Source organism: Cebidichthys violaceus, unplaced genomic scaffold, assembly GCF_023349555.1.
Source record: "Cebidichthys violaceus isolate CVI_PGR_0920_01 unplaced genomic scaffold, fCebVio1.0.p SCAF_72, whole genome shotgun sequence".
NCBI lineage: Eukaryota > Metazoa > Chordata > Actinopteri > Perciformes > Stichaeidae > Cebidichthys > Cebidichthys violaceus.
Window position 1 is genome coordinate 655,001 of NW_027176950.1, and position 25,961 is coordinate 680,961.

The 25,961-nt window shown below is 40.9% G+C and overlaps 4 protein-coding genes across 7 annotated transcripts in view; 2 read left to right on the forward strand and 2 right to left on the reverse strand.

Moving 5' to 3' along the window:
• LOC137891909 (chromobox protein homolog 1-like) overlaps positions 1-2,641 on the forward strand; it is a 4,527-nt gene extending 1,886 nt beyond the window's left edge. For both annotated transcript variants that reach the window (XM_068736723.1, XM_068736724.1), the window contains exons 3-6: positions 81-243; positions 947-1,100; positions 1,563-1,657; positions 1,725-2,641. In XM_068736723.1, coding sequence (XP_068592824.1) covers positions 81-243; positions 947-1,100; positions 1,563-1,657; positions 1,725-1,866 — 554 coding nt within the window. In that variant the 3' untranslated portion in view covers positions 1,867-2,641. The remainder of the gene's footprint in view (positions 1-80; positions 244-946; positions 1,101-1,562; positions 1,658-1,724) is intronic.
• Positions 2,642-2,848: 207 nt separating this feature from the next.
• nfe2l1b (nfe2 like bZIP transcription factor 1b) lies at positions 2,849-11,017 on the reverse strand. Of its 3 annotated transcripts, none has more exons than XM_068736721.1 (6): positions 10,880-11,017; positions 9,037-9,853; positions 7,841-8,062; positions 6,587-6,676; positions 6,345-6,500; positions 2,849-6,227 (listed from the first exon to the last, which is right to left on the reverse strand). In XM_068736721.1, the coding sequence occupies exons 2-6, from the start codon at positions 9,592-9,594 to the stop codon at positions 4,851-4,853; spliced, it is 2,403 nt and encodes an 800-aa protein (XP_068592822.1). In that variant the 5' UTR covers positions 9,595-9,853; positions 10,880-11,017; the 3' UTR covers positions 2,849-4,850. The 3 variants fall into 3 exon arrangements, with proteins under 3 accessions (XP_068592822.1, XP_068592821.1, XP_068592823.1); XM_068736720.1 differs by having other exon boundaries at positions 10,838-11,017; XM_068736722.1 differs by lacking the exon at positions 10,880-11,017 and adding an exon at positions 9,946-10,358.
• A 1,360-nt stretch (positions 11,018-12,377) lies between these two features.
• cdk5rap3 (CDK5 regulatory subunit associated protein 3) lies at positions 12,378-18,213 on the reverse strand. Its single transcript, XM_068736838.1, has 14 exons — positions 18,058-18,213; positions 17,735-17,780; positions 16,997-17,128; positions 16,094-16,194; positions 15,903-15,951; positions 15,432-15,610; positions 15,193-15,329; positions 14,918-15,062; positions 14,554-14,661; positions 13,854-13,935; positions 13,663-13,751; positions 13,036-13,241; positions 12,770-12,941; positions 12,378-12,487 (listed from the first exon to the last, which is right to left on the reverse strand). Exons 1-14 carry the CDS (start codon positions 18,061-18,063, stop codon positions 12,422-12,424), a joined length of 1,518 nt encoding a protein of 505 aa, XP_068592939.1. The 5' UTR covers positions 18,064-18,213; the 3' UTR covers positions 12,378-12,421.
• A 1,614-nt stretch (positions 18,214-19,827) lies between these two features.
• prr15lb (proline rich 15 like b) lies at positions 19,828-25,116 on the forward strand. The gene is made up of 2 exons (XM_068736842.1): positions 19,828-20,105; positions 23,997-25,116. Exon 2 carries the CDS (start codon positions 24,024-24,026, stop codon positions 24,360-24,362), a length of 339 nt encoding a protein of 112 aa, XP_068592943.1. The 5' UTR covers positions 19,828-20,105; positions 23,997-24,023; the 3' UTR covers positions 24,363-25,116.
• Positions 25,117-25,961: the final 845 nt, after the last annotated feature.

Below are 25,961 nucleotides of genomic sequence, written 5' to 3' on the forward strand. Positions count from 1 at the left end.
GTTTTCCAGGCTCGGCGGCCGTTATAAAGGACGGCTTGTCTTCAGGATCAGTAACTATCTGCTGTATTCTGACCCTTCAGAGCCTGAGAGCAAAATGACCACAGTGGAGAAGAAGGACAAGAAACCAGAGGAAGTGGCGGAGGAAGAGGAGGAGGAGGAAGAATACGTGGTGGAAAGGGTGCTGAATCGGCGGGTGGTGAAGGGGAGAGTAGAGTATCTCCTCAAGTGGAAAGGCTTCTCTGGGTGAGTGTCTCTTACCGTCATCATCCGATTCACACGGCATATCACCGGTACAAGTTATTAATGAAACACTGTACACACAGAACAATAAAGATGACATCTGGAACCCGGAAATGGTTCTTCGGTGAGTGATGCCATAGGAGAACCCTTTCTGGTTCCACAAAGAACCTTTCAGTCCAGGGGAAACAGTTCTTTAAAGAACCCACAAAGGTGCCTCAAAGAACCTTCAAAATGTTTCTTTGAGGCACCATGGCTGGTTCTTTGAAGAACCTAAAGAAAAAAAGGTTCTCTAAAGAGCAGTTTTCAAAAAGGTTCTCTATGGACCCAAATGGTTCCATAAAGAACCCTTTTCAAATGGTTCTTTAGCTAAAAATGGTTCTTCCAAGGAAGAAATGGTTCTTTGAGGAACCGATTTTTGGAAAATGTGAACAAATTGTACATTTAAACAGCATAACAATGGAATCAGGGTTCCTACTCTTTTTTACAGATCATATTCCAGGATCTTTTCTGTGATGATCTATAAAATCATCTTTTTTTACTATCTATATATATATATATATATATCCTATAATCTCAGTCAGCTGGTAGCTAACTACCCCACACCCAGATCATGGCAGTTTTTTTTTTTTATTTCTGCCATCCAATGACTCAAACATTAATTAAGAACCATTTCTCAGTGTGTATTTCTATGTACTTGCGTCTGCAGAGAAGACAACACGTGGGAGCCAGACGACAACCTGGACTGTCCGGATCTGATCGCAGAGTTCCTGCAGTCCCAGAAATCTGCTCACGACGGGAAGAGGAAGGCGGCCGGAGACGCAGAAGGAGACGAGAGTAAAACGAAGAAGAAGAAAGACGACGTAAGTCACCGACTCTTTGCTTTTGTCACGTGGTAACCAAAGACAGACTTATTCTTGACGACATATCTGGGGACAGTCTCTTGCAGACTTGTTCCCAGAAAGTCTGAGAGTCGCTGGTGATGTTCAGATCCCCAATCAAGTCCACAAGGGGGCTCATGTGGACTTTCTCTGGAGAGTCTGCTTTGGGTCCACAATTGTCAACACAAGACAACAATATTTAACTTTGCATTTTGGAACAATATTTTAGAGTTGAAGTTTAAGTAGATCGACAGAGAACTAATCTGCAGCTTTGAGTTTTAGTAATTATTAATAATGATTTCAGTAATGGTCAAACATCTGCTGGTAGCTTCCAAACGTTGCTTTTCTCCGTCTCACGTGACAGTAAACTCAACGTCTTTGGGGTTTTGGACGTGCTGAAACGTTTAGTGCTTGATTGAAGTTGTTTTGTTGTTTGATCCTCAGACAGAGAAGCTCCGGGGCTTTGCTCGAGGGCTGGATCCAGAGAGGATCATTGGCGCCACAGATTCCACCGGAGAACTCATGTTCCTCATGAAATGGTTCGTATGCAGCCTAACATCTGGATGTGTCATTGAATATTTGTCTGTAAATGTTTTTTTTCCTCAGGAAAAACTCTGATGAAGCTGACCTGGTGCCGGCGAAGGAGGCCAACGTGAAGTGTCCTCAGGTGGTCATCTCGTTCTATGAGGAGAGACTCACTTGGCACTCGTATCCGACAGAAGACGAGAAAAAAGACGAGAAAAACTAACACAAGAAAGAAGCTGTAGTTTTGAACTTCATTGTACTTTTCCAGAGGGGTTTTGGAGGGTCGGGGACGGGACGGCAGAGACGAGCAAGACACCTTTGGACTCATTGTTCTTGGTGTAGTATCACTCATTTGGTTCTGCTTCTATCTGGATGTAATCTAACTGTATATATGCTTCAACTGGAATGTAAAACGCAGCGTTCAGTTCTCAGTATCGACTCTCTTGGCCTCTTCAGTATCCGTTTCTCTCAACGTTTGGTCCAGAGATCCGTCGTCCTGCTGTGACATCGTATCAGTGACGTGATGTTTCTATTTCATTAGAGTGCCTTTTTTTAAACATTGTGTTCATTGGTGCTTTTGAGGTCAAAACTGTCCATCTCAGCTGTTTGGTGTACGGTTACGAACCCTGATTCATTTACCGATAGGTGTTCTTTGTGGACTTCTTCATGGTCACATCTTGCTTGTTGGTTTTGGAGAATAAACCACTCGTTTTGTTACTTTGCTATTTTTGCTGTTTTCACTTTAACTTGCTGCTCTTGTTTTTTTACCATGTACCTTGTTTGCACTGTCCGCTTTGCTGCTGTGATCCTGTAAATATCCCCACTGCGGGACTAATAAAGGATTATCTTATAATTAAATATCGCCAGATTATCTGCAGGGCTGCAACTAACGACAGTGTCATCAAATCTCTTGTTTTGTTCCACCAACATTCAAAAAATATGAAATTTACTCAAGAGAAAAAGCAGAAAATTGTCACTTTTAAACCTGACAACAAATGTTTGGTATTTATTCCGAGAAAAATGATTGATAACCAAAGTACTGGACGATTCCTTTTCTGCAAATTGACTATTCGTTGAAGCTTTGTCGCCTCGTTTCTTTAGTTTACGAATCATTGGGATCATTTCTGTGAATTAAAATGTGGAGCCCCAAGTTGTACGGTATGACCAACACCATTCATGACAACTAGAACACAAAGAGTCCCGGGTGAAAATAAAAACACTTTATTAATCAATAAAAACAATTCTTGATTGCCGGCAAATATCTGAAAACAAGAAGGAAACTACATCCAAACTGAAAGCAGAGGGTGAGACCGTCACGGAGACGTTTGACAAACTACATAAATCATGACGAACACAAACATGAAAATATTTACAGAACAAGACCGACGAAAAGAAAAGTGCACTAAGTAGTAGCAGTACTAGATAGTTGGTGTCAATGTTAACCAGAGTTTCATGCCTGAACATCACATTTAATGAGGACGTTTCTCCTTTTCAAGAACTATTTTTTGGACATCATCTGTTCTGCTCTTGTAAATGTTCTAGCCTAACTCACCTATTTGATTTGATTTTTCTGTTTTAAGAAGAGGGCGATGTTACACACGTACTGACACAACTTCATTCAGATAGACGAGTAATAGCACTTCTACTCTGAGAACGTCTTCCTCCGGTTCTCAGAACATTTAAAGTGAGACGATGAGATGGTGAAATAAAGGCATTTCAAATCAAAGTGGCCACAACACGCACCGTCATTTCACGCATTCAAACAATTTTTAAATCTCATTTAACAACTTGGCTCACTTTGTTAACACAAAGAAAACAAACATAGGACTCATAATATTTAAGCCAACACCTCGGGCTTCACAGCAGTTTAAAAAAAGAAATGACCTCAAGTGGCTTTCAGTTGGGGAACGTTGGCAAATAAGTTAAATAAACGGGATTTGGCTACACCAGAGACAACTGAGCCTGTTTGAAGTTAGTGCTGAAAACGAGGCGTCCAAGAGGAGAAAGAAAAACGCCAAATGATGCATAAACTGTGACTGTGACGGCCTGAACCTGTGGCCGTCCCAGCAGCTTCCTCTTTACGGTGACAGGCTCAGCGTGACAATTTAAATAAAAACAGAGTGTAGAGTTTTACATAAAGCTGATGTGACTTATAACCTTGCTTATACTACAGATTATGAACAGTTAATAAGAGCCTTCTTAACACAGCTCCCGCATTTAAACCTGCAGCGAAGGAACAGCGACAGACACGGCAAAATGCATATAGCCAAGCCTTTTAAAAGACAAATTACAGTGCTATGTATAATTTATAAGGAAGTTGATACATTTTGCAATGCAGTGTGCCTCCTCCCTAAGACATCCATCTGCTCCTCTTGCAGGACTTCACCTCCAGGCCTCTTTTTTTTTTTTTAGCAGCGGCCAGCCCGGGAACTCTCTCTCTGGTCTCACACCTCCTCCGTCCATCCGTCGCTCTCTTCAGGGCCTCTCTGAGCTCAGACCGACTCCAAAAAAACTGGATTTTGCGACACAGAAACCGACAGAATTGGAGTCCAGTGTTTTTGAGCATGTTTAAGATGATCAAGTGCACCACACGACCTTTGGTTAGTAAAGGTGTTAATGGCACCCTAAAGACGATGGACTTCCTCTTAGCCTTTGGTAAACTGAACTCTCACAACCGTAGATGCAACTTAAACGTGACAAACATCAGTAAAAGTCTCCAGGGTGGGATGTGGTCTGTCCTTTAAAACCTCCGGTGCATAGGTACTCCAACCGTCCTTGTCGACAGTGTTCTTTTACTCCAGACGAGTCCACTCGCTTCACCCGACAAACCTTCTCCGTCCTCAGCGGTTTCGGTGCAAAAGGATCAAGAGCGGCTCATTTTTTTTCCCCTTCTCTTAACAGCTCATTTTTATGTCCTTTCACGTCCCTCGTCTCCTCGCTTATTGTTTCCCCCGCCCCGTCTAAATAATGAAATATCAGTACTCAAACGAGGAGCTACTTCTGCTTCAAAGTTGTTTCCAGGGGGGAAAAGAATGTAGGAAGAGAATGAAAGGGGAGAAACTAACGCAGGAAGAGTAGTCAACAACTCTACTCACCAGAATCTTCTTAAAGGAAAAAAGGACATCTCTCTCGCATCTGCAGAAATCTTTCTTATTGATTTAGCAAAGTGATAGAATAAACAGCAGTTTGCCCCCCGCCCCACCCCCCTCACTTCTTTTTGTCTTTTTGTTTTTTCTCGGGCTTCCGGTTCTGCTCGGCGGTGGTCACGCCGCGGGGCATGATGAGCACGCTGCCGTCGGCGCTGTACTGGAGCGAGTACTCGCTGGGGGGGTAGGGCCGGCCCTCCTCGTCCCGGAGCTGAGTGAACACCTCCTGGTACAGACTCTGCATCTTCTGCTTCATCTGCCGGATGGAGCGGATGAACTCCATCTTCTCCTTCAGCAGGCGGGCCTTGTCGCGCCTCAGGTCGTGGACGCCCTGCTCCAGGTTGATGATGGTGTCCAGCTTGCGCTTGCGGCAGTTCTGGGCCGCCATCTTGTTCTTGCCGCGCCTGCGGATGTCGCGGATGAGTGCCAGCTGGCCTTCGCTCAGGTGGTGCTTGGCCAGGAGCTCGTTGAACTCCTCCACGGGCAGGTTGATGATCTTCTCGTTGGAGAAGGGGATCTTCATGGACCGGGCTCGCCGTTCGTCGCGACTCGCGTGCTTGTCGAGCAAATCCTGAGCAGGCTGAAGCTTTGAGTGTTTGTCGCGGACGCTCTTCTTGCCAGCAGAAAGGGGGAGCTCCGGATGCTCGGCGAACGCGGAGGAAAGCGGCAGGTTGTACGTGTGATTGTGGCCGATGCTGCCGAGCTGAGGGAGGCCGTGGAACTGGGAGGGGTCCTGGTAGCTCATACGGCAGAGCTTACTGAACCCAGGCTGGTAACCACCGACAGCACCTTCCTCCGTTTCCGCGGTAGCAACCTCCGAGTCGGTGCTGTACCCCACAGCTCCCTCCTCGGAGAAGGTGGCCGACGTCGAGGACGAAGACGCCGCCGAGGAGCACGACGTCTCGGAGCTGCTCGGGGAGGCCGGGCTGTGGCTGGAGTCCAGGGAAAGACCGGAGTCAGAGTCGAGCTCATCCTCCAACTGAGACGCCTGGGCCTGGCTGAAGCCCTCCTCCATGGCGAGGTCCAGTAGGCTGATCTCGTCGAGCATGGACTCCTCCAGCAGGTTGCTGAATGGGTCGGGCAGGATGGGCGTGGACGTGATGTTGGTACTAGAGCTGTTAATGTGTGGCGGGAGAAAGATGCCCGTCAGGTTAGTGGCTCCGAACGTGGAGTTGATGTTGCTGGAGTTGCTGGAGGAAAGTCTGAGCATGGTGGTTCTTGGGGTGATGCTAGTAGAGTCCAACTGGGGATTGAACACCTGGGGGAAGTCCTGGCTGCAGCTGGGGAGGGAGGCCTGATGGAGGCTGACGTCCTGGTTCACGGGTGTCGGAACAGCGGAGAGTCCAAAGTTTCCCGCGGCGCTCGACTCCGTTGTCCCACTCGTGCCACTGTCACTGCTGGAGTTGCTGTGTGGCGAAGAGTTGTTCACTTCCATTGCCTTTGAGCGGAAAGATTTTGTTAAATATACACTCTTCTCTCAAATTAAAAAGCATACGTTTGTGCGACAAAATCTACTTTTTATGGTTGCAATGATGCAGTTAGAAAGTAGACGTACTTGTAGCTCCATGATGGCCATGATGTCTTGCCACTGCTGCTCCAGGTCTAACTGAGGCTCCGCGGGGGGCAGCTGTGGTGCCAGAGAAAGACCCTGAGACGTGGAGGGAACTTCTTCATTGGAAACGATTTCTGGGGCAACAACCGGGGCTGGAAACTATTTAAAAACATCACAAAGACATTGTAACAAAAAAACAATACTTGCAATGCATGTGTAGCAGGTTTGTATTTATTTTCTTTTACCTCAGATTCTTCTCCAAACGGGAACGTGGCCTCCAATAGCCTCAAGCATTCTTGTAGAGACAGCGAAGTCTGTGAGCCAAGACCTGGGAGCTGAACAACAACAACAACACAAGAGATTCTGTTGTGACCAATTAGCCCAATACGAACGACCACGATGGTGAATGGAACTAAAAACTTTTAGTGAATCCTTCGCTACTCCCTTCTTCCGGATAGCTGCAGTTGTAGATTGCAGACTGCAGGTTCTTAAGCTGTGTTAGTACTTCATTTTGTTAGCTTTTGTTAACCATTCCATATCCAGCGGTCCAAACACACTGAGACCAGCCACCTGTGTCTACTTATTACTCATTGTGTGACGTCAATACAGTAAGAAAGAGAGAAAGTTGGCCCCGGCTCAACGAGGGTTACTGTACTCGCCAGCGGACGAAAGCCAACTCCAGATATTCACTCTCTTTTTGGAACATTTTTGTCTCCGCGTTTTGATCGCTTAATTTGTAGGTTGTTTCAGCGCCGTGTCCGACGTTTCCTTAGCTTTCCTTTTGGATTCTTGCTTACGATCTTGCACCTGGTCGCTACGTTTTAATAGAGCTCGAGGGAAGTACCTCTGAAGATTCAGATTCAGACACAGAGTCTTTACATCCTATCCAATGCAGACTTTACTGTGTACTTTATCAGCTACTGTGGTCAAATCAGAGCATTCTGACTAATAAACAACAACAAAAAATATTTTTTTTTTGTTTTCTGTATTCAGAAAAACGTCAGCAGTGGATGAGCTGCACTTGTGTCCATTGGAGGTTGATGAAGATTAAATTTACACGTCATGAGAGCTCACGATTGTGAGTGTAGACTGAACCAATGGACAATTCTCTTGGGTGTTAAGCCCAGAAGTAAATCACATTTACTTCATAATAAATGTGATTTACTTCATAATAGCAGCAGCTAGGTTTGCTTGATCTCTGCCTCCACTGTCAGAGTTAACTCATTGAGACAACAATGAGATGAAACCCTTAAATTCAAACTGAGCAATTTCAAAGATGAACATCGTTTATCAACGCACAAGGCGAACAGTGAAAGAGACTAAGTGGAAATGTCTCCAGACAAATATGAACTCGTATTCAGCCGACAGAATTGCCCTTTATCGCCACTGTGCAGCTCCCACGTTTCTTTTTTCTGTTAATGTACCATTAGGAGAGCTAAATGTACCACCTCCCCTCCGGATGAAACACTAGCACACAGAGATCCAGTTAGTCTACTAACCTGCTCTGGAATACTCTCTCCGGTCTCCCCGTCCACCGGCTGAGCACCTTGCAAGTTCACTCCATTCCTCCAGCTCTCTTGCTCCTCGTTCCCGTCTTTGTTCTCGTGCGGGTTGGGCTTCTCCTCCTCGCTCTCCTTCTGACGGTTGCTGTAGTTGAACACTTCTCTTCCTGCACCGAGGTCGATGTCCTGCCTCCACAGGATGTCTATCAAGTCAATGTCCTGCAAAAGAATACATAGCAACCATTGAAAAATGGCCCTGTGTAGAGAAAAGTTACTTTAATAACCAGGTATGGTGTAGGCATTCAATGTATTGAACTAATACTGTAGCGAGGTATAAAGGAACATGTGTTATTTATGATAATAAACTAGTACTTATACTGTTTATCTCTTATACAAGCAGTTTGGCTCATCGTTTCATAAGTGTGGGTAATTTTGGCAGATCACGTCACAGAAATGTAGTCAGTTGATGCAACCATGATTAAAGCCTTTGACATGGTGGTCATCATGTGATCAGATAGAAATCTACAATGTCTTTGTGTGACCTCATTGTGTGACACATTATGTGCTGCAAGTTTTCTCAAAGAACCAAACAGTAACAACAAAGAATCACACACAGAAATGTTATTAAAATGTAACAAGTAAATGTACAAAACAGAATTGTTATCATTATTTTTTTGTGCCATTTTAAGAGCGTAAATTAAAGTTAGATGGCCGTTCGCTGTGGATTTAAAAGTTGCACTCATGACAAGAATCCCAGCTCTCATTAATATAACTCAACTGGTTTTGCTGACAACATCTGACACTGATTATAGACCAGAGCTGTGGACCATGAACGATATTGGTGAAGCCATTTAAACTGAGTATGTTTGATTGTTTTTAGTAGTTAGGAATGACTGATTAAGTTGTTTTTACGGTATTTTAGGTGTAAAATGTTGGTATCTGAATATATAAAACTTACTTCTTCTAACATCTGTGTCTACGTGGAAGATTAGTTTACCACTAAATCTTACTAAAGGTACAACCAAGCTCACACAAATTACTTTGAACGTTAATACATGATCTAAATCCGGTTTGCCTGTTAGTTTGTGAGACAGCAGGTGAATGTGGTGACAACAAGCACCTGTAAAAAGGAGTTGTATGTCTCCCTCCTTCTCACAGGTGCTGCCCATAGTACAAGAAACAAGCTGCGGTACCTCTTTGGTGAGGTCGTCATTGCCGTCCCTGCTGCCCTGCTCCTGGTTTCCCTCTGGGGCCACAGCTCCCAGGCTGTTGTCCGCTGCGTTCAGGTTGTACGTGGATTCAGGTGCTCCGCTTCCTCCCCTCATGGCCGGGGTGGCGTCAGGGTTGTTGACGTCCTCTAGGCCACCCCCATTGTCCAGGGTGATGCTGGGGCTGGACTGGCTGCTGGTGGACACCACAGTCTCAGAGTCGCGATGCACCAGCCAGGTGTTGAGCTCCGTACTGGGCACAGAGAGGCGATCCAGTTGGCGCACCTGGTTCAGCAGTCGCCGAGTGGTAAAGAATTGGTCCAGGTCCACGCTCTTTGGATGGATGCCATTGCCGTCCAGGGTGTTGCGCAGGTTGTGAAACTGTGTCTGGGTGTAGGCTGAGCTAGGGCCCAGGATGATCTCTCTCAGTGGGGGCAGCTGATTGCTTAGATAGGTGTCAACATCCACCCGCACCCCAATGAGACTCAGAAGGATGGTGAACTGAATCAGGCCCTCTGTGAAGTATTTTTTCAGGTAAAGCATTTCTTTACAAAGGAACAAAAGGTGAAAGTAAAAAATAAAAACAAAAACGGGGCCAACTAGCTTCTGTACTCGTACTAGAAGACCGAGACGGATACATGAGCATAAAAAAAAAGTGTTTAATTAAAGAAGGGGGAGAGGGTCTTCAACAGGATGCAGTGTGTTTAAAAGGCATGTAGGATCCAAGATGGGGTTTCCACTCTGACAGAGTCCAGTTTGTGCTCAAAGCTTTCTTCTTCATTAGGTTCTCATCTTCCCATTCCTGACAAAAAGTGAGAAATTACATGTTATTGCTCCACTTTAAAACCACATTAGTTCACCATTACAATCAGAGCTAAGAGACACAAGTCTTACCTTTCCTACATTTGCATTAAACCCATGTTAATGACACACAAATAAACAAAATAAATCAGGACTTGCTAGCCCACTGCAACCACTCCATCCTCCCAAAAAGTGTAGAGAAGTGATGTCGGCACAATGCATTGGAAAACAATTTTAAAATCAGCAGCCAAGAGATGGTGAACACAGAGCTTTCACATCACCCCACCCTTCACAGGACACACTACTTCTTCGTGTGGGCGCAGCTGAAGGTGAATGGAAGGCTCGACAGCGTCTTCTTCTGTGGTATTTAACCCTCCCTCCTCTCGCACAGCTGCGCCTATCTTCGTCCTTATGACGTTAGCCGTTAGCTAGCTTGTGCTACTTGCTATTACACACGTGTATAACCACCTTGTTACACATATATATAACGTTATATATATATAGCGTGTTGCCACATTAGGTTGGTTAGCTCACATCTCTGTTTACCCCTTTAAAAAGTGACAGGTACCGCTACTGGTATTATGGCTTTAGCATCAAACAATCTCCCTAGCAACAAGTGGTGAAAAAGGTGATGGACAGATCGCGAGGCCACTCGCAGGCCTCAAGCGCGGTGACGACACATGACTCCAGAAAGGCACGACCAATAGAGATGGCGAGTGGGCGGGGCTTAACTAAACGCTGTGTTACAATTGGAGCTCAGAGCCAACACAGTGATTAGCCTTGTAAGCTAGTTTACCTAGCTAGCTACCTTAAGCATTCAACTACTTTTAAAAGTAACTTATGACATGTACAAAGACATGCTCCTGTATCCATAAATACTACTTATTTATCTACGTGTATGCTAACGTTATCTCACGCCATGAATCACTGTAATCTATGTGTCGGCTAACACATTATTACAGTAGTTAATTGATTTAATACTCACGCATGTGTCTTCATTCATGCCCAAAAGAAGAAGATTCACTACCTCCTAAGAACAGCAATCAAGTCCTGTTTCATTAAAAGCTCCACAGTGTTGCCCGATGTAGCGTCTCTCCAGCCTTTCCTCATTGAATTGGCCCACCATGACTTGCAAAATGGCTAGCTGGCCCCGGCTAGCCTAGCATCGAGCACTGCTTGACACCAAAACACGCTTTCACACAGCGCATGCGCAGAACATTCTAGTAGCAAGCTTTCATCACCCTGAAAAATCCCCCGCTGATAATATTACACATTTATACCAATATAATCACATTCAAAAAATACATTTAGTGGCAAAAAACAACTTCTCTTTTATTCAAAATAAATTTTACAATTTTACAAATGTTTTATGATTCGGTTATAGCAGTGGTGGTAGAAGTATTCAGATATTACAGTGTAGTGGTACTCTGTTACAAGTAAAAGTACTGCATTCTAAATCTTACTTAAGTAAAAGAACAAAAGTACGAGTATCAAAATATACTAAAAGTACCAAAAGTACCCATTATACAGAATGGCCTGTTTCAAAATAATATATATCATATTAGATTATAATTATTTATGCATTAATGTGTTCATCACTTTAATAAAGCAGCTGGTAAATATGGAGCTAGTTATAATTATTTACATATGGTTGAATAGCTTAACCTTTAGTGCTATATCATAATTTATTAGTTTTGTTGTATTAGTTTTGTTGCATCAATCTGCAAATGTAATGGTGTAAAAAGTACATTTCTCCTTGAAATGTAACATAGTAGAAAAATAAAGTAGTATAAAAAGCAAATAGAAGTACCTCAAACGTGTCCTCAAGTACAGTACTTGAGTATATGTACATAATTACCAACCACCACTGACCAATAAGATAAGATAATATCAATGTATAAGATATGTGGCAAAAGAACAGCTTCTTCAATATTATTTTATTCCATACAAATTCAGAGAAATACTTTACATTTTATAAATGTTTTATAATTCTAATCTATAGAAAACTGGATAATTATTTTAAAACCAATATGTAATAAAGTTAGAAGCCAGAAATTGTATTTTAAACTGTATGAAGTTATTGCCAATCTACTAGTTATATTTGGTAGATTGTAGTGGTGCACATTTTCTAAATCTTTCCCATATTTTTAATTATTCATTTTTAAATTTGGTTACTACATTGTTTAAAATAAGAAATGTGTGCATATGATCCACCTTAAGCAGGATAAGAAACCTTTATATGCACATGCTTTATTTGTATCCACCCTTAACATGTGTTGATATTTTATTACTTACTTTATTTAATATACAGGTACTTAATTTGTTTTATTACTATTTCATATTCCAATCAGGTAAAAAAGAAGTTGATATTAAATAAAATACAAAGATCAATGCAGTAAAAACAAGTTTAACAAAGCATACAGTGGATACATTCATAAATGGATAAATTGTTTTCACAGGCATCCGCAAATATTTCTTGTTTTTCACCCAATGTTGATCCAGAAAATGTAAAGAACACACAAGACTTCAACATAAATACCACTTTTATTGTGACGTGTGTGATTTGTCACTATATATTAACCCCCATTAGGTTGACAGGCCTTTTGTGGTATCGCTTTGAAATGTCGGCTTCAATCTGCAAAAACAAACAATCACAATTACTGGCAATAATACAATAATACATGTCAATTACTCAGATGTATATTAATATGAGCCCTCTGGGCAATATGTATTCCTGGAAAATAATCCGTAACTGCATAATTCTCAGTGTATAACAACATATATATATATATATAATGATCTTATGACAAATGTTTACTGTGAGAAAAATCAAACAACCTTCTCTCCTTCTCTTTCTAGGGAGCTGGGGAACCACCGACCCTGTGAACATAAATAAACTGAACTGGTAAACCAATACCATTTTCTGGAGTTCCCGGGTGCATCCTGCCAGCAGGTCGACACGAGGCTCCAGTCTGGACTGTTCCTCCAGGGCTTCCTGTCTCTTCTCGACCATCGTGGCACCTTTCAGCACCAGAATGTCTGCCTGCTTCAGCTTCTGCCTCAGCACCTCTGACACACGCTCAACATACCTACACAACACATTTCACACATTAAACCCAATGAGAGAATGCCGATTTACGCCGACTGAAAGTGACAATAAGAGGGCGAGGCGTGGCAGCATACCGCGGCGAGGCCTGGATCATGAACAGGTGCTGCATCCGGAGGGAGGTGAGGCGACCCATGAGGTCCTGCACCTCCGACAGCATCTCCTGGACGTGTTGTCGGGATTGGCCTTGGATGACGGAGGGGGCCATCTGGAACTGGCTCATGGCCACTACGTCTCCCACCTCTCCCATCTCACTCACGCGCTGCGTTAAGAACGTTTCCAGCTGAACAAACACATGAAATCAGTGTCACATGTTAGGTGTAAATCTGACTGATGATCTGCTCCAAATACTATCCAAAAATAGTACAATTTAGTATACTTTTTTGTGGAAACCTACACAATATTCACTGCAAGTTAAAACAAATACTGTGACTTTCTTGAACTCATATTTGTGATAAACACACACTTTTTGTTGTGTTTTGTCAACTATTGAGGGATATATCTGTCTCTTTAGAAGCTCAAAGCTCAAAGCTCCACTATGTTCACCAGCTGGTCTAACCTATCAGCAGGTAACACACAGTGGCTTTTAAAAGCTAGTTTTAGGACTATGATCACAATTCTGACGACAGTACCACATACAGAGCTCGAGTGGATGCACGGTCTCTCAAGTGTTAACTTCACACTAGATGACCGTAGTGGTTTACCTCCGTTAGCTCGTCGATGAACTGGCTGCGTGACTGAGAGTTCTCCAGGACAGATAAAGCATCCTCACCTCTTGCCACACCCTCAGGACCTGTAAGGAGACACGCATGTCTTTAGCAAACAGAAATGTCAACAGCCGAGCTTGTGATAAGTTGTGCAGGTAAAAAAAAAAAAAAAAGAACAAAGTAGTTACAGTCTGCGCCCGCGTCCACGATTTCGATTTCTATGGGAGCTGCTTCACTGTCTCCCCAGTCAATCCCAGCAGCACCAGTGTCCTGTTGAGGGAGGCAGACAGGAAGTAGTATATTTGAGCTAAAGTTCCAAAATCCTTTTCTCTTCATCAACACCACTCGTCATGACCGTCAATGTATCTTTAACTGTGTAACACTGTTAGTTATATAAAGTTTATACTGGTGTTAAATTGTCAATGTTTGTGTTGAAGTTTGGTAAAGTTTTCATACAACTTTGGTTCTTTTACTTATTACTTTTTGCGAACTATTCATTTATTCATTATTTCTAGTTAACTATTTGAACTGTATATTTACAATTTTTTAGCAAAATGTTCAAAGTTTTCTTCAATTTCTTTTCCTGTTGGATACTGAATGTAAACTAGGCATTAATATATTATTTTTCTTTTTTTTAAAGATTATTTTTTTGGCCAATACAAGAAGCTGAAGAATGGATTCAAAACCCGATGAAGTTGAACTCGAACCCGAGCCGGACCCAGTAAGCCTCAGTACTTGAACGCCCGCTCTAAAAGGTGATCAACCCAAGTATTAATACATTCTTTCTGTAAATATTGTTCTTAATTCATCTGAATATCTACACATTAAAAAGTTAACTAATATAAGGTGCACATAAAGTCAAAATGCAGATTTGTTCAGCTGTCTCACCTCAATGCTCGGCTCCAGACTGATGCCCCAGTCTATTCCATCCTCAACTGTGATGGCAGAATTTACACCCTGAGCGTCCGCAGTGTTGCCAAAGTTGCCCCAGTCGATCTAAAGCAGCATTAAAAAGAGAATACAGGAACATTAAAGTCAGTGGTGGATTGAAACATTAGTCTATTTATTTGACCTATTCTGGTATTTGTTATTATCTCACAGCAGCACAGAGCTGCTGCATGAGAGGAACTAAAACAACAGAACAAGATGTATTTAAAAATAATTTATCAATTAATAAAAAAGAAAAAGTGACAGGACATTTCTATTATATGACCCTGATAAATACTTTGTATATAAAGACAGTAAAACCAACCAAATCCTCTGTGAGTGTATCAGGAGGCGCTTCCTCCACAGCTGGCCTCTCGATGACCGTGGGGACGTTCCCCGTTCTCCACTCGTAAAACGTTGTGTTTCCTCTCTTCTGGGCGAATGTCAGCATGGGCAGGACTGGTTCAGACCTATAGATAACCCACATGTGACAAAGAGTCAACGTGTTTTTAGACGTGCTGTTAGGGATGTATACGTTTATGACAACAAGGATTATTTTTTACATAACATACAGGACTGTATTTTTGATGATTCGCTCACCAATCACATACGAAGTTCGTGAAAGCAGCATAAAGTTTTATTTGCTCCGCTAACTTCGCCGCATCTTTCCCGACTTCCTCGAGAACCGCTGGTAAGTCTTTGACCAGAGCCTGAAGCTCACGAGCCACATTTTCTCCCTGTCAGAGCGGGAAAAAACAAACAAAAATCAAGCGACAGTGTGAAGAATGTCGACGCAGAGAGCAGCTAGTCTGTGTGTTTTAATAACCTTGTGTATTTACCGTGATGCCGTACTGTTTGCAGGCAGCATAGTAGCGCTCCCTTAGGTCTGCGGCTGAGCTCTGGCACTCCACCTCCCGCCTGCTCAGCTCCTGCTGCAGCTGCTGGGCTTTGGCCAGCTGCTTCCTCAGGGCCGGGCCTTCGTAGCTCACGTTGCGACTCAGCAAGCTGGCCACCTCCGCTAGGGACACACAAACAGACTCTTGTTTTAGATTCGGAAAAATGTCTATACATGCAAATATTTAGTTTCTATAACTGGATGCTGTTCTCTTACATCCTATAATAAAGATGCAGGAATAACCAGAACAGCTGCAACAACCAAAAATACAGTTTCACGTTTAGAAAAATAGACTTTCTGGTTTCAAACAGAATGACAACAAGTAGCAGATCACCCTCCTACTCTATGAAACACAGAGGGATGATCTAACGGTGTATACAAATGTTGTCATGTTACAAAGAGATATTACACTTACCCAAATAGAAATTATCTGTCTCATAAAGGGACACGATCTCTTGCCAGTCCTGTGACAACAAAAACAGAAATCAAATCTAATGTTTAGGGAAGCTTTAGTAGTTTTAGAGCAGAAAGACAAATACCAATCAAATACCAATCACAAACTCTGTCAGACCTGCAGACAATAGCAGCTTGTTTCAATCGGCTCACCTTCATCCTCTGAGATGAATATCTGCCGAAGATGTTCTTGGAGGAAGCCTCGGTTCCCTTCAGTATCTCCACTATCCTCAAGCAGTGGAAGTAGTGAATGTCTATCAATACAAACAAAACAATAATAATAATAATTATAATAATAATATTTCAAGTATCCTCAAAGACTCTTTACCATTTAGTGTTACAATATATATATTTTAGTATAAATGGCAGACAGACAACATACAGAATTAATATGAAACATAAGTTATGTCTAAAAACAAAACATATGTTTCTTGTTTTGTGATACTTGTTAAAGTGTGAATGAGAGAGATTCACCTGTCAATGCAAAGGGGAGGAGTCTAAAGAAGGGGAGGTGATATAAAGGCTGGGTGTGTTCTGATCCAGTCCTTTGTCTGAGACCATGCTGCCACTCACCAGTAAGTTTGTCAACCTGTTTTAGATGACTTATCGTTAACACTCTTTGACTTGTGTCTACATTTTGTACTGATATTTGTACAGACTGCTTTTAGGACCTTGAGTTTAACGTGAATACCAGCTAGAAGCTCTACGGTCCAGTCGACCGTGTACTCCATGATCAGGCAATAACTAATCTAAGCTATCTAATTTACATCACATGTCGAGTTCAGATTAGTCTGTTTTTAACGAAAGCATTATTGTAAATTCAAATAAATAAAATAGTGAAAAGAAGCATATGTAGAAGTATAACTGTCTGATAATGTACTTTATGTAGTACATATTGACATTCTTTTATCCAGTTGGTTAAAGGAGTCTTTGAGGATTCTGGAAATACCTTCAAAAGTGATAGAGAAATGGCTGCTCATCTCTCTGACTTAAATGTAGTAATAGAGGCACAATGTGGGGAGATAGATATAGCGATGATAGATCTAATGGACCTACAGGAGCCGGAGAGAAGCTGCTTGATCTCCTCGTTCTCTGGCATGTCCTGAATGGCAGCGTTGATCTTCTCCCTGATATCTTTCACTGCATTCTGCCATTTCAGATTACAGTGACGTCGATCCAGCAGCCAGTCTGTGGACACAGAATGATTCAACGTCACTGATAACGAGGGAATTAGCATCATTTGACTCATCTGTGTCAGGTGGGTAACAAAACAAACAAGATTCAAGGTACTTGTGCTTTGCTGGAGTGTTTCTATTTTCTGCAACTTTTTATTTTACTCCACTACATCTCAGAGGTACATGTCGTACTTTTTAAATATTGAAAACTATGTATCTCCAGATGTGTTGATATTGAATGTTTGTGATAAACTGAAGGAGGATGAAGTGTTTCCTTTGTGTGTTGATGATCGTATAGAATATGATGCATTGATGTAGATTAAATTAGACAACAGGATATAAAGGAGCTACAATGAAACGTACACATTAATGCAGCAGGAAAAATAAACTAGAAACATCATAATGGTGATACTGAGAGGGAACATTTTACTGCACAAGCAATACTTTTACTTTAAGTACATTCTGCTGATAATAATTGCGTACTTTTACTAAAGAGAACTTTTACTTGTAGTGGAGTACTTTAAGTGGGCTAATAGTATATTCTAGATATGAAAACTTCTTCCACAACTGTACATCAGCAACGGGTGGAATGAACAAACCATTTTTATATTCGTCTTACCTAAAAGTTTGCTGGTCTGTATGTCGATTGGAACATTTTGAATATTCTGGTGAAATGAGAAAACCGTCAAAACATTACTAATCTTCAATTTAAAAATATATACGTATACATTGTTGTAACTGTATTTTGCACGGGGAGAAAATACTGCACTCATGTAACGTTAAACAGCTTCACAGAAAACAGAAAATACAAACTATTTTCTTTATTAAGCTTTGCGAAATGTTTATTTTTCAGTTAGCTGGACTTTGACTATGTGACAGCTAGCTAACTTTAGCTAGCAGGCTCTTTAAAAACCGAGTCAGAGATACTTTATTTCATCTTACCTCCATTGTTTCTTTACTTTTTCAAAACAAAAGCTCTTCCAAGATGTTACGGCTTCATTATATTGTTATTTAACAGGTTTTTATGCAGGATTATTGTTACCATCACCATCCGGACTTCACTGACACGTTAGGAGAAGGAGAGCCAATAGAAGCAGCGGATGTTACATTCGCTACAGTTCTGACCAATCAAGTTACACTATGCTGATGCTTGCAGCTGATTGGTTGTTTCACATCCTGGTTTGTGGCAGAGCTGCAGTCCGTCGGTAGAGGGCGGCGCCGGACTTTAACTGAGATGAGAATGATTGTTTTTTTAAGGCAAAGCATTATTCATATATGTGGATGAAGAAATACTCTGATCCTTTACTCAAGTAAAAGTGCTAATACAGAAAAAAATGCTGTAAAAGTACTACTTAAAAATACTACTTAAGTTAAGGTCCATATCGGCAAAATGTACTTTACTGAAAAGTGAAAGTACTTTTTCTGCAGAAAAAAGGTCCCTGTGTCTTGATATATTAATATATTTATATATTAAATGATTAGTGTAGAATTTTACAAATTTTTTTAGCCGGTAAAGATGGTGCTAGTTTTAACAATTTCAAGTATGTATGTTTTTAATCTGAAAAGCAGTGGTGGAAGAAATGGGAAGTAGTGCTATTAAAATACTAATAATATAGTTTAAAAAACCCTGCATTCAATATTTCATATACATAAAAGTACAAAAGTATTGGAATCAAAATGGTACCAAAAGTATCATTATGCAGAATGGCCCATTTTAGAATTAGCTATAAATCTGCAGAGAAACAAATGTTATCAAATGGATTAGTAAAAAGTACAACATATCCCTCTGAGATGTAGTGGAGTAAACGTATAAAGTATCATGAAATGGAAATACTCGAGTGAAGAGCAATTTTTTTTACTTAAGTAGCTGTATTTAGTTACTTTCCAGCACTGCTGAAAGGTAACTATTGCCAGATAATTAAAAAGTACCATATTTCTTAATATATATATTTACTGTAATATGTTGATTGATCCCTCTAAATCAATTGGGTAATACGTTACCATATTAAAACTTGAGTGTACTGATTACATTAGCTATAATCCCACTGTTTCACTAAACAACTCCACCCCAAAATCCAATGCATCATATTTGATGTCTTTGGAAACTTTGGGATCTCCACTAGAACTTAAAATAAAGTTGTTAGGGTTTTTATTAATGATTGGCCCACCAGCAGCCTGCTGCTTGTGAAGGGTTTAAGGGGATTTCACCATACACAAATCTTATATTGTATGCCATCATTACAAAGGAACAACATAACAACTCTTTGGCAACTATAGTGAACTTAAAGGAATGAAAATGTCTCAAACACTGCCATTAAATCCCTGCATGTACAGCCGCAGCCGTGCCTCTAAAATGACCTCATTTCAGGTGATTTGAATGGAAACCAAACTTGCAAAGTGAGCATCCATTCAGTCTGTGATTCTATGCAACCCATGCAAAGCATCGGGGGCATTCACCTCCTTCAGCTGACCTTTTTAGAGCCCTTACATCTTTCCCTCTTCAGCTTAAAGCAATTACTTAAAATAAAAAAACACAAAGATGACTTTATTCTGCGTCCAAATTCCACATTAAGACAAGACTGTGACTGATAACAGGAGTTTATTTGCAGTTTGAGAGCCGCTCACCTCTAGTTCACATTACCCCGGCTGTCAGTAATCTTGATGTGGACTGGGACGGCCTCACTAAATCACATGGTTGCAACATTTACTCGCTCATGCACTTAGCCGGGGCAGGCTTTAGGTGAGGGTGTGTGTGTGTGTTTGAGGAGGGTGTGTGCTACAGAGGGGAGAGAGTACCGAGGTGAAAGAGAGGGGGGAGAGAGAGAGAGAGAGAGAGAGAGAGAGAGAGAGAGAGAGAGAGATGCTGCACCTGTGCATGATCACCTGAGGAGAAAAATAAAATATTACCAAGCAGAGGTGAAGATTTATAATCATGGTGGGACAGCTTCAGGTCTGAGAGAATCTCCTTCAGCCAGATCGTCATCAACAAGGTAAGAAAACACATTTTAAAGCTTCTTTATGTCTCTAACATGCTGCTGCAGAAACTGTTGTCGTTGGTTTATACGTTCAACAACAGAATGCAAATTCACCTCAGAATAGATCCAGAAAAACTTTTAAATGGTTTTAGTTTGTTGACAACTTTCTAATATATCCACTATCTTTGTTCAGCGTGGGGCGATGAGGTCTTATTTGTTGCGCCTGGAGTTTTCACAGTTAAACTGTGAGCTGCAAACAAGAAGTCTATTAATCTGAAACTATTTTAATAATCAATTAACTGTTTTTAAGCAAAAAGCCAAACGTTTGATGGTTCCAAATTCTCAGATGTGAGAATTTACTGCTTTTCCTCTACTTATATTGAAATTCAATATTCTGGAGTTTATTTTAAGATGTCATCTTGACCTACAGGTGATAGTAACAGGCTTTTTAAATGCAGTTTACCGATATTTAATAGAACAAATGACTGATTTAATATAAAAAATACTGTGTGGGTGGAGCCCTGAAAGATTGAGACAAATGTTCAATGTCTGTCAATAAGAAATATTTGAAAATAGGAAGTAACAAAGTCAAAAATGTAACCTGAAGCTTCGTGTTATGTTAACCGATGACATTGCGTGTGTGATGTTTGAGGTGGTGACACTGTTTGCCAGAGAATATCTTCCTTAATTAAACAAATAATGCATTTAATAACATGTCTAGACCTTTCAGTCTTATCATGATTGTTGACATAATAACTGCAGCCGTGAAGTTTCCAGGTGAAGTCAGCCCTCAGCTTTCTGTGAATTCAAAAAGCCCACAAAACAAACAATAAAAAGACACATTTGCATTATTGTAAATACCAGGGAGAGAACGCCCAGGGGCTCTTCATCAACTCGGTCAACTCTACCGTTACGGGTCAGCAGAGAAGCTGGCACATGGGAGGAAACCTGAGAGTCTAATGAAGCTGCAGCTCAATTATGGGGGCAGCAGAGTCCTCGGTGCCCTTGGAGCCTCCTCTCGAGCTCAAACATTGTGCCATTGAAAGGCTTTGCGGCTGGTTAGTGATTTCCGAAAACGCGCGTTCCTTTCCTGCTGTGATCTCTGAGGCTTTGCCTGAGCGGCTCACCCACACATAACAGAATACATGGTAACTTATTAAAGAGAACTATGGAGGGCCTCCTTTATGTCAACAGGGCTTTTTGTCTCAAAGGTCACATCCAAGTCAAACATGCTGAAAGAAATATGTGTGCATATTGTAGCCCAATCTCCTCTTAAGAGAGTAAAGTGCTGCTCGAGCCCTGCTTTGTTCTGCAGAAACTGCTTCATGTAAAGTCAACAATACTATGTAAATGCTCTGTAAACATTTGTTGAAGAGGAACGAGTTGCAGAATTCGGCAGAAAAAGGAATTAACTTGATGTTGCAGCAGAAACACTACCTGTTACTACCCAAGTCAAAGAAATGAGTGTAATTAAGCACCACAGGGCCAATTAGGTCCAGAATAATAAAGCATAAGAGCTCTGATGTGATCAAATGTTCCTCAGTAACTGTTTTACAGTTACTATACAACAACATTAAATCAATTGTTGTCTTTCCTGAACCATAGTACTGCTCGTTGGTGCCAGGTGCCAAACATCACGTGGTTCAGATAAGAGTAAGATGAGTGTTTCTGCAAAGGGACTGTATATTTGCATAGGTGCTGCAGGATAAAATGACCACACCAAATGAGGATTAGTGTGGCGCTTTGCTTCCTGTCTGCCCTCATAAAATAGAAGTCGTAGCGATTGTGAAACTCGTAAAATTTGGTTTATAAACTACGTTTTTATTCAAATACAAAGTTTATCCCAGTTTGAAATGAGTTTTAAAAATAATTCTACTAACAAGAGAAAGAATTAAATGTACTTTAAAAACTGTTAGATCTGAAACAACGTACAAGTTAACCTCATTTTAATTACAAACTAGTCTCATCTATTTATTGGTGTTACAAATAGAGTAGCTTTTGGTTACTTTTCTTTGTAAATTTACATGTTTTTGGCATTTCGGTTACCTTTTTCAGACATTTAACATACAGGAAACATGGAGGAGACTGAGACGATGATCAATAATCAAACTAAGGACGTTGGTACAGTACAGTTGGGACAAGATAAAATATGCTAATACGATACAATAATACAATATATGAAAATACGATAAATTATAGAGGATGGGATAAATCGAAACGATAAGATTTGATAATATGATTACAGTTAATAAAATGGAATTATATTATATATGCATTTTATTGTCAGTTTACACTGATGTTCCTTTTGCATCCTTGGGCAGTAAACCTTGAGTTAATGTGGCCTGTTTATGTGTGATATCTTAAACATGTCGTTCACCTGTTTATGATCCCAATATGTCATCAAACAGTTGATGTTCATTTCATGAGGAAGTCATTTTAACAATACTGTTGCCAGGAGACTGGGAATAACAGCAGCTGAGTAACAATGATAATTACTGTAGCTGAAATCATAAATGGATAATCCAGATGTTGTTCTGTGATGCTGATGATGGTCTTCTTCACTTCTCTGTTTTATAACCGAGCTCCTGGTTCAGCATGAGACAACAGCTTCCTCATCAGTCGAAGGCCTTTCATTCTCTGACTTCATATCAGATCACATGGAGGAGACAGACGAGACTCTTCAGATGATCATTAATTTATCAGCTGAGAGCAGAGTGTGCGTTCCCCCCCCCCCCCCCCCCCCCCCCCCATTATGTTACACCTACTACTCACAGATGATGAAAAGAAGCCTTGGTTACTGTCGGCTCTCCGAGGTCTGAGACTGCTCAGACCTCTTTAATAAGAACAACATGCAGATCAATTATGAGGGAGGGATTTCACGTTAATACATTATTAATATATCAATACCTGCAGCACAAAGGGTCTAAAGGCTTCAATAAAGATGCAAGGTGGAAAATATTTAATACATCAATGGGTGGATTCTGAGACAATGGGCCTGAGGGCACAGACATGCAAAAGAACCCACCACCTCTCCTACATGGAGCAAGACTCACAAACTTTAGTTGTTTTTCCTCTTTTTGTTGCTGTTTCGTGTCTCTTTGTAGTCGTTGTGCATCTCTCTGCGGGGTTGTCTCTTTGTAAATGTTTTGTGCCACTTTGGAACGTTTTTTTTGTATTTTTTTTTTATGTGGTCACTTTTTGTCTCCTGGTAGTTGTTTTGTTAATCTTTGTGGCCATTTTGTGTCTTTGCAGTTGCTTTGTGTTTCTTTGTGGCCGTTTTGTCTCTTTGTAGTTGATTTGGGTTTCTGTTGGTCGTTTTGTGTCCTTTTTGTAGTTGATTTGTGTTTCTTTGTGGCCGTTTTGTCTCTTTGTAGTTCCTTTGGGTTTCTGTTGGTTGTTTTGTGTCCTTTTTGTAGTTGATTTGAGTGTCTTTGTAGTTTTGCATCTTTACATAGTCCCTGTGCGTCTCTTTGTGTCTCCTTGTAGCTGCTTTGTGACTCTTTGTGGTAATTTTGTATCTTTGTAAATGGTTTGTTCTTTTGTAGTTATTTTTTTGCCTGTGGTCGTTTTTGTGTCCCTTTGTAGTTTTGCAAGTCTTTGTTGTCGTTTTGTGACACTATAAAGTTGCTTTGTGTCTTTTTGTGATCTTTGTGTTTCTCTTTTGGCTGTTTTGGGTTCTTTGGTCATTCTGAGTCTCTTCCTGGTTAGTGTGTGTATCTTTGAGTGACATTTTGTAGGTGAAGACTTGGGGGTGAGGTTGACACTTGCTCAGTAGGCCCGTTCAGTAATCCATCCATGAATTTATGTCACAGTTTGCTCACTGAAATGTTGAATGCCATGTGTTAAAATGATTGTCAATAAAGTTATGTTCTCCACAATCCTCAGTTTGTGCTCTGTGCCCTCCAGGTCAGTCCTCCCGTCTCTGTTGGTGCCATGGCTGATTCAAGCTGGTGGAAGCTGACCTTCTCCCGCAAGAAGAAATCTGAATCCAAAGTCCTGTACGAGATCCCCGCTGAGTACGGGAGTAACACCGGAAACAAAGAGCACGTCTCGAGCGGTAACCCTTCTCCGGACCACATGGACAGCCAGTTCAATGCCCGGCTGGAGAAGATTGTGGATAAATCTGCCACCAAGGGCCGCCACGTCAAAGTGTCCAACTCTGGACGCTTCAAGGAAAAGAAGAAGGTTCGCGCAACGCTGGTCGAGAACCCGAATCTGTTCGCAGAGCACAATCTCAGTGACGAGAACCATAAAAAGAAGACTGACAAATAGCACGAACACGCGCACACACTGGATCACAGGTGTGTCGTATATCAGTGTCACAGAAGCCTAGATGAAGGGTAGAATATACACAAGCACAACCATGTGGCGCTACATGTGCAAGGTGGACACACACACACACTTGTTACCAGGAGCCACACCCAGGTAGATACTGTAACCAATGGAAACCAGGTAGATACTGTAAACAATGGACTCGCACCCAAACAAACAGCTGGTATCAGCAAACCATTAGACAAAGTGCTGGAGACATTCTGTCTCATTTTCTCTCTCATTGTTATTTATCTGCCTAAACTCATGCAAACATACTTATGAATGAACAGTAACATTATTGTAAATTGACTTATTTTTATTAAAGATGCAGATTTTTGGAATTTAAACCTTTTTTTTTTTATGTCTTACACAATCGATACACAAGGTGTGTGTGTGTGTGTGTGTGTGTGTGTGTGTGTGTGTGTGTGTGTGTGTGTGTGTGTGTGTGTGTGTGTGTGTGTGTGTGTGTGTGTGTGTGTGTGTGTGTGTGTGTGTGTGTGTGTGTTCAGTGCAACCAAAGCACAGTCAATTTTTATTACATTTTTATGACCAAAGCAAATAGAGACTTGATTTTGATGTCTGAAATATTGTGAATACTCTACATATATGGTAAATTAAAAAAAAAAAAATGTTTATATAATCCTTTCTGGAATCCTAAAGCAAAATAAATGTATTTTGTTTTGAATAAATGTAACAAGATGAGTTAATATAAAAAGAGTACTTCTTATTTGTGCAGGAATACGTCTCAACCATTTGAACATGTAGATCAACGATTCAGGTGACTTGTGTTCATCTTGGCTTCAGGTTAAAGAGACGAGTCGGGTTTTTTTTCACCTGAGCCTGTGTGCTAGTTTTGGTGCCATGGTACTGATGAGCAGACACTTGATATGACATTTGAGACGTAGTGCCGTGCTTCTACGTTTTGTATTATAGCATCCCTTACATCAGATCACACAATGAGTCAGGCTAGAGATAAATCCACTAATCAGCTGTAGGGCAGGACTGGCCAAACTTTTATGATTGTGGGTCATATACAAAAAAATATAAAGAGTCACATGCCAAACGATAATAGTGTTTTAAACCAGTTACACTGCAAGAAAATCAGTGTTTCTAGACCAGAAAATCCCATGTGTCAAAGAAAATTAAGTACACTACTAAACCGTCAGTTGACATTTCAGTCCCAAAATATTTCTGTATCTGCTGCTCATAAATCCAATTTAAATGAATTCAACACATTTAAACTCTGGCCTAAGTGCCCACTTAGAATATAATGATGATACATCTTTAAATAAGAAAAGTTGAAGCAGGCAGAAATTGACAAATATTGGTGTTCATGGCCTAAAGAACTACTTCAAATATAATGCAAATATGTAAGATATAAATCTGTCTAATATTTAGATGTAACAAACAGAATAGGCAGAAATAGTAAAATATTGCCAAGAGGTGAAGATAATTTCACAAATTTGTCAACATCTAATTGTAATACAGTGCAATTCATTATAAATATGCTGAAGCCATATTCTAGTTTTTCTTTTTATCAACATTGTTTTGGATAATGTG

What these genes read in the sequence shown, in the direction of transcription:
- prr15lb (XM_068736842.1), top strand. Translation starts at nt 24,024, where the DNA reads ATGGCTGATTCAAGCTGGTGGAAGCTGACCTTCTCCCGCAAGAAGAAA.
- cdk5rap3 (XM_068736838.1), bottom strand. An exon ending in ACAGACCAGCAAACTTTTAG is followed by an intron (nt 17,129 to 17,734) that starts GTAAGACGAATA and finishes CTGTGTCCACAG; the next exon opens with ACTGGCTGCTGGATCGACGT. An exon ending in ATACACTCACAGAGGATTTG is followed by an intron (nt 14,662 to 14,917) that starts GTTGGTTTTACT and finishes ATGCTGCTTTAG; the next exon opens with ATCGACTGGGGCAACTTTGG.
- nfe2l1b (XM_068736721.1), bottom strand. Translation starts at nt 9,594, where the DNA reads ATGCTTTACCTGAAAAAATACTTCACAGAGGGCCTGATTCAGTTCACC. An exon ending in GAGAGAGTATTCCAGAGCAG is followed by an intron (nt 6,677 to 7,840) that starts GTTAGTAGACTA and finishes GTTGTTGTTCAG; the next exon opens with CTCCCAGGTCTTGGCTCACA. An exon ending in TGGCCATCATGGAGCTACAA is followed by an intron (nt 6,228 to 6,344) that starts GTACGTCTACTT and finishes TTCCGCTCAAAG; the next exon opens with GCAATGGAAGTGAACAACTC.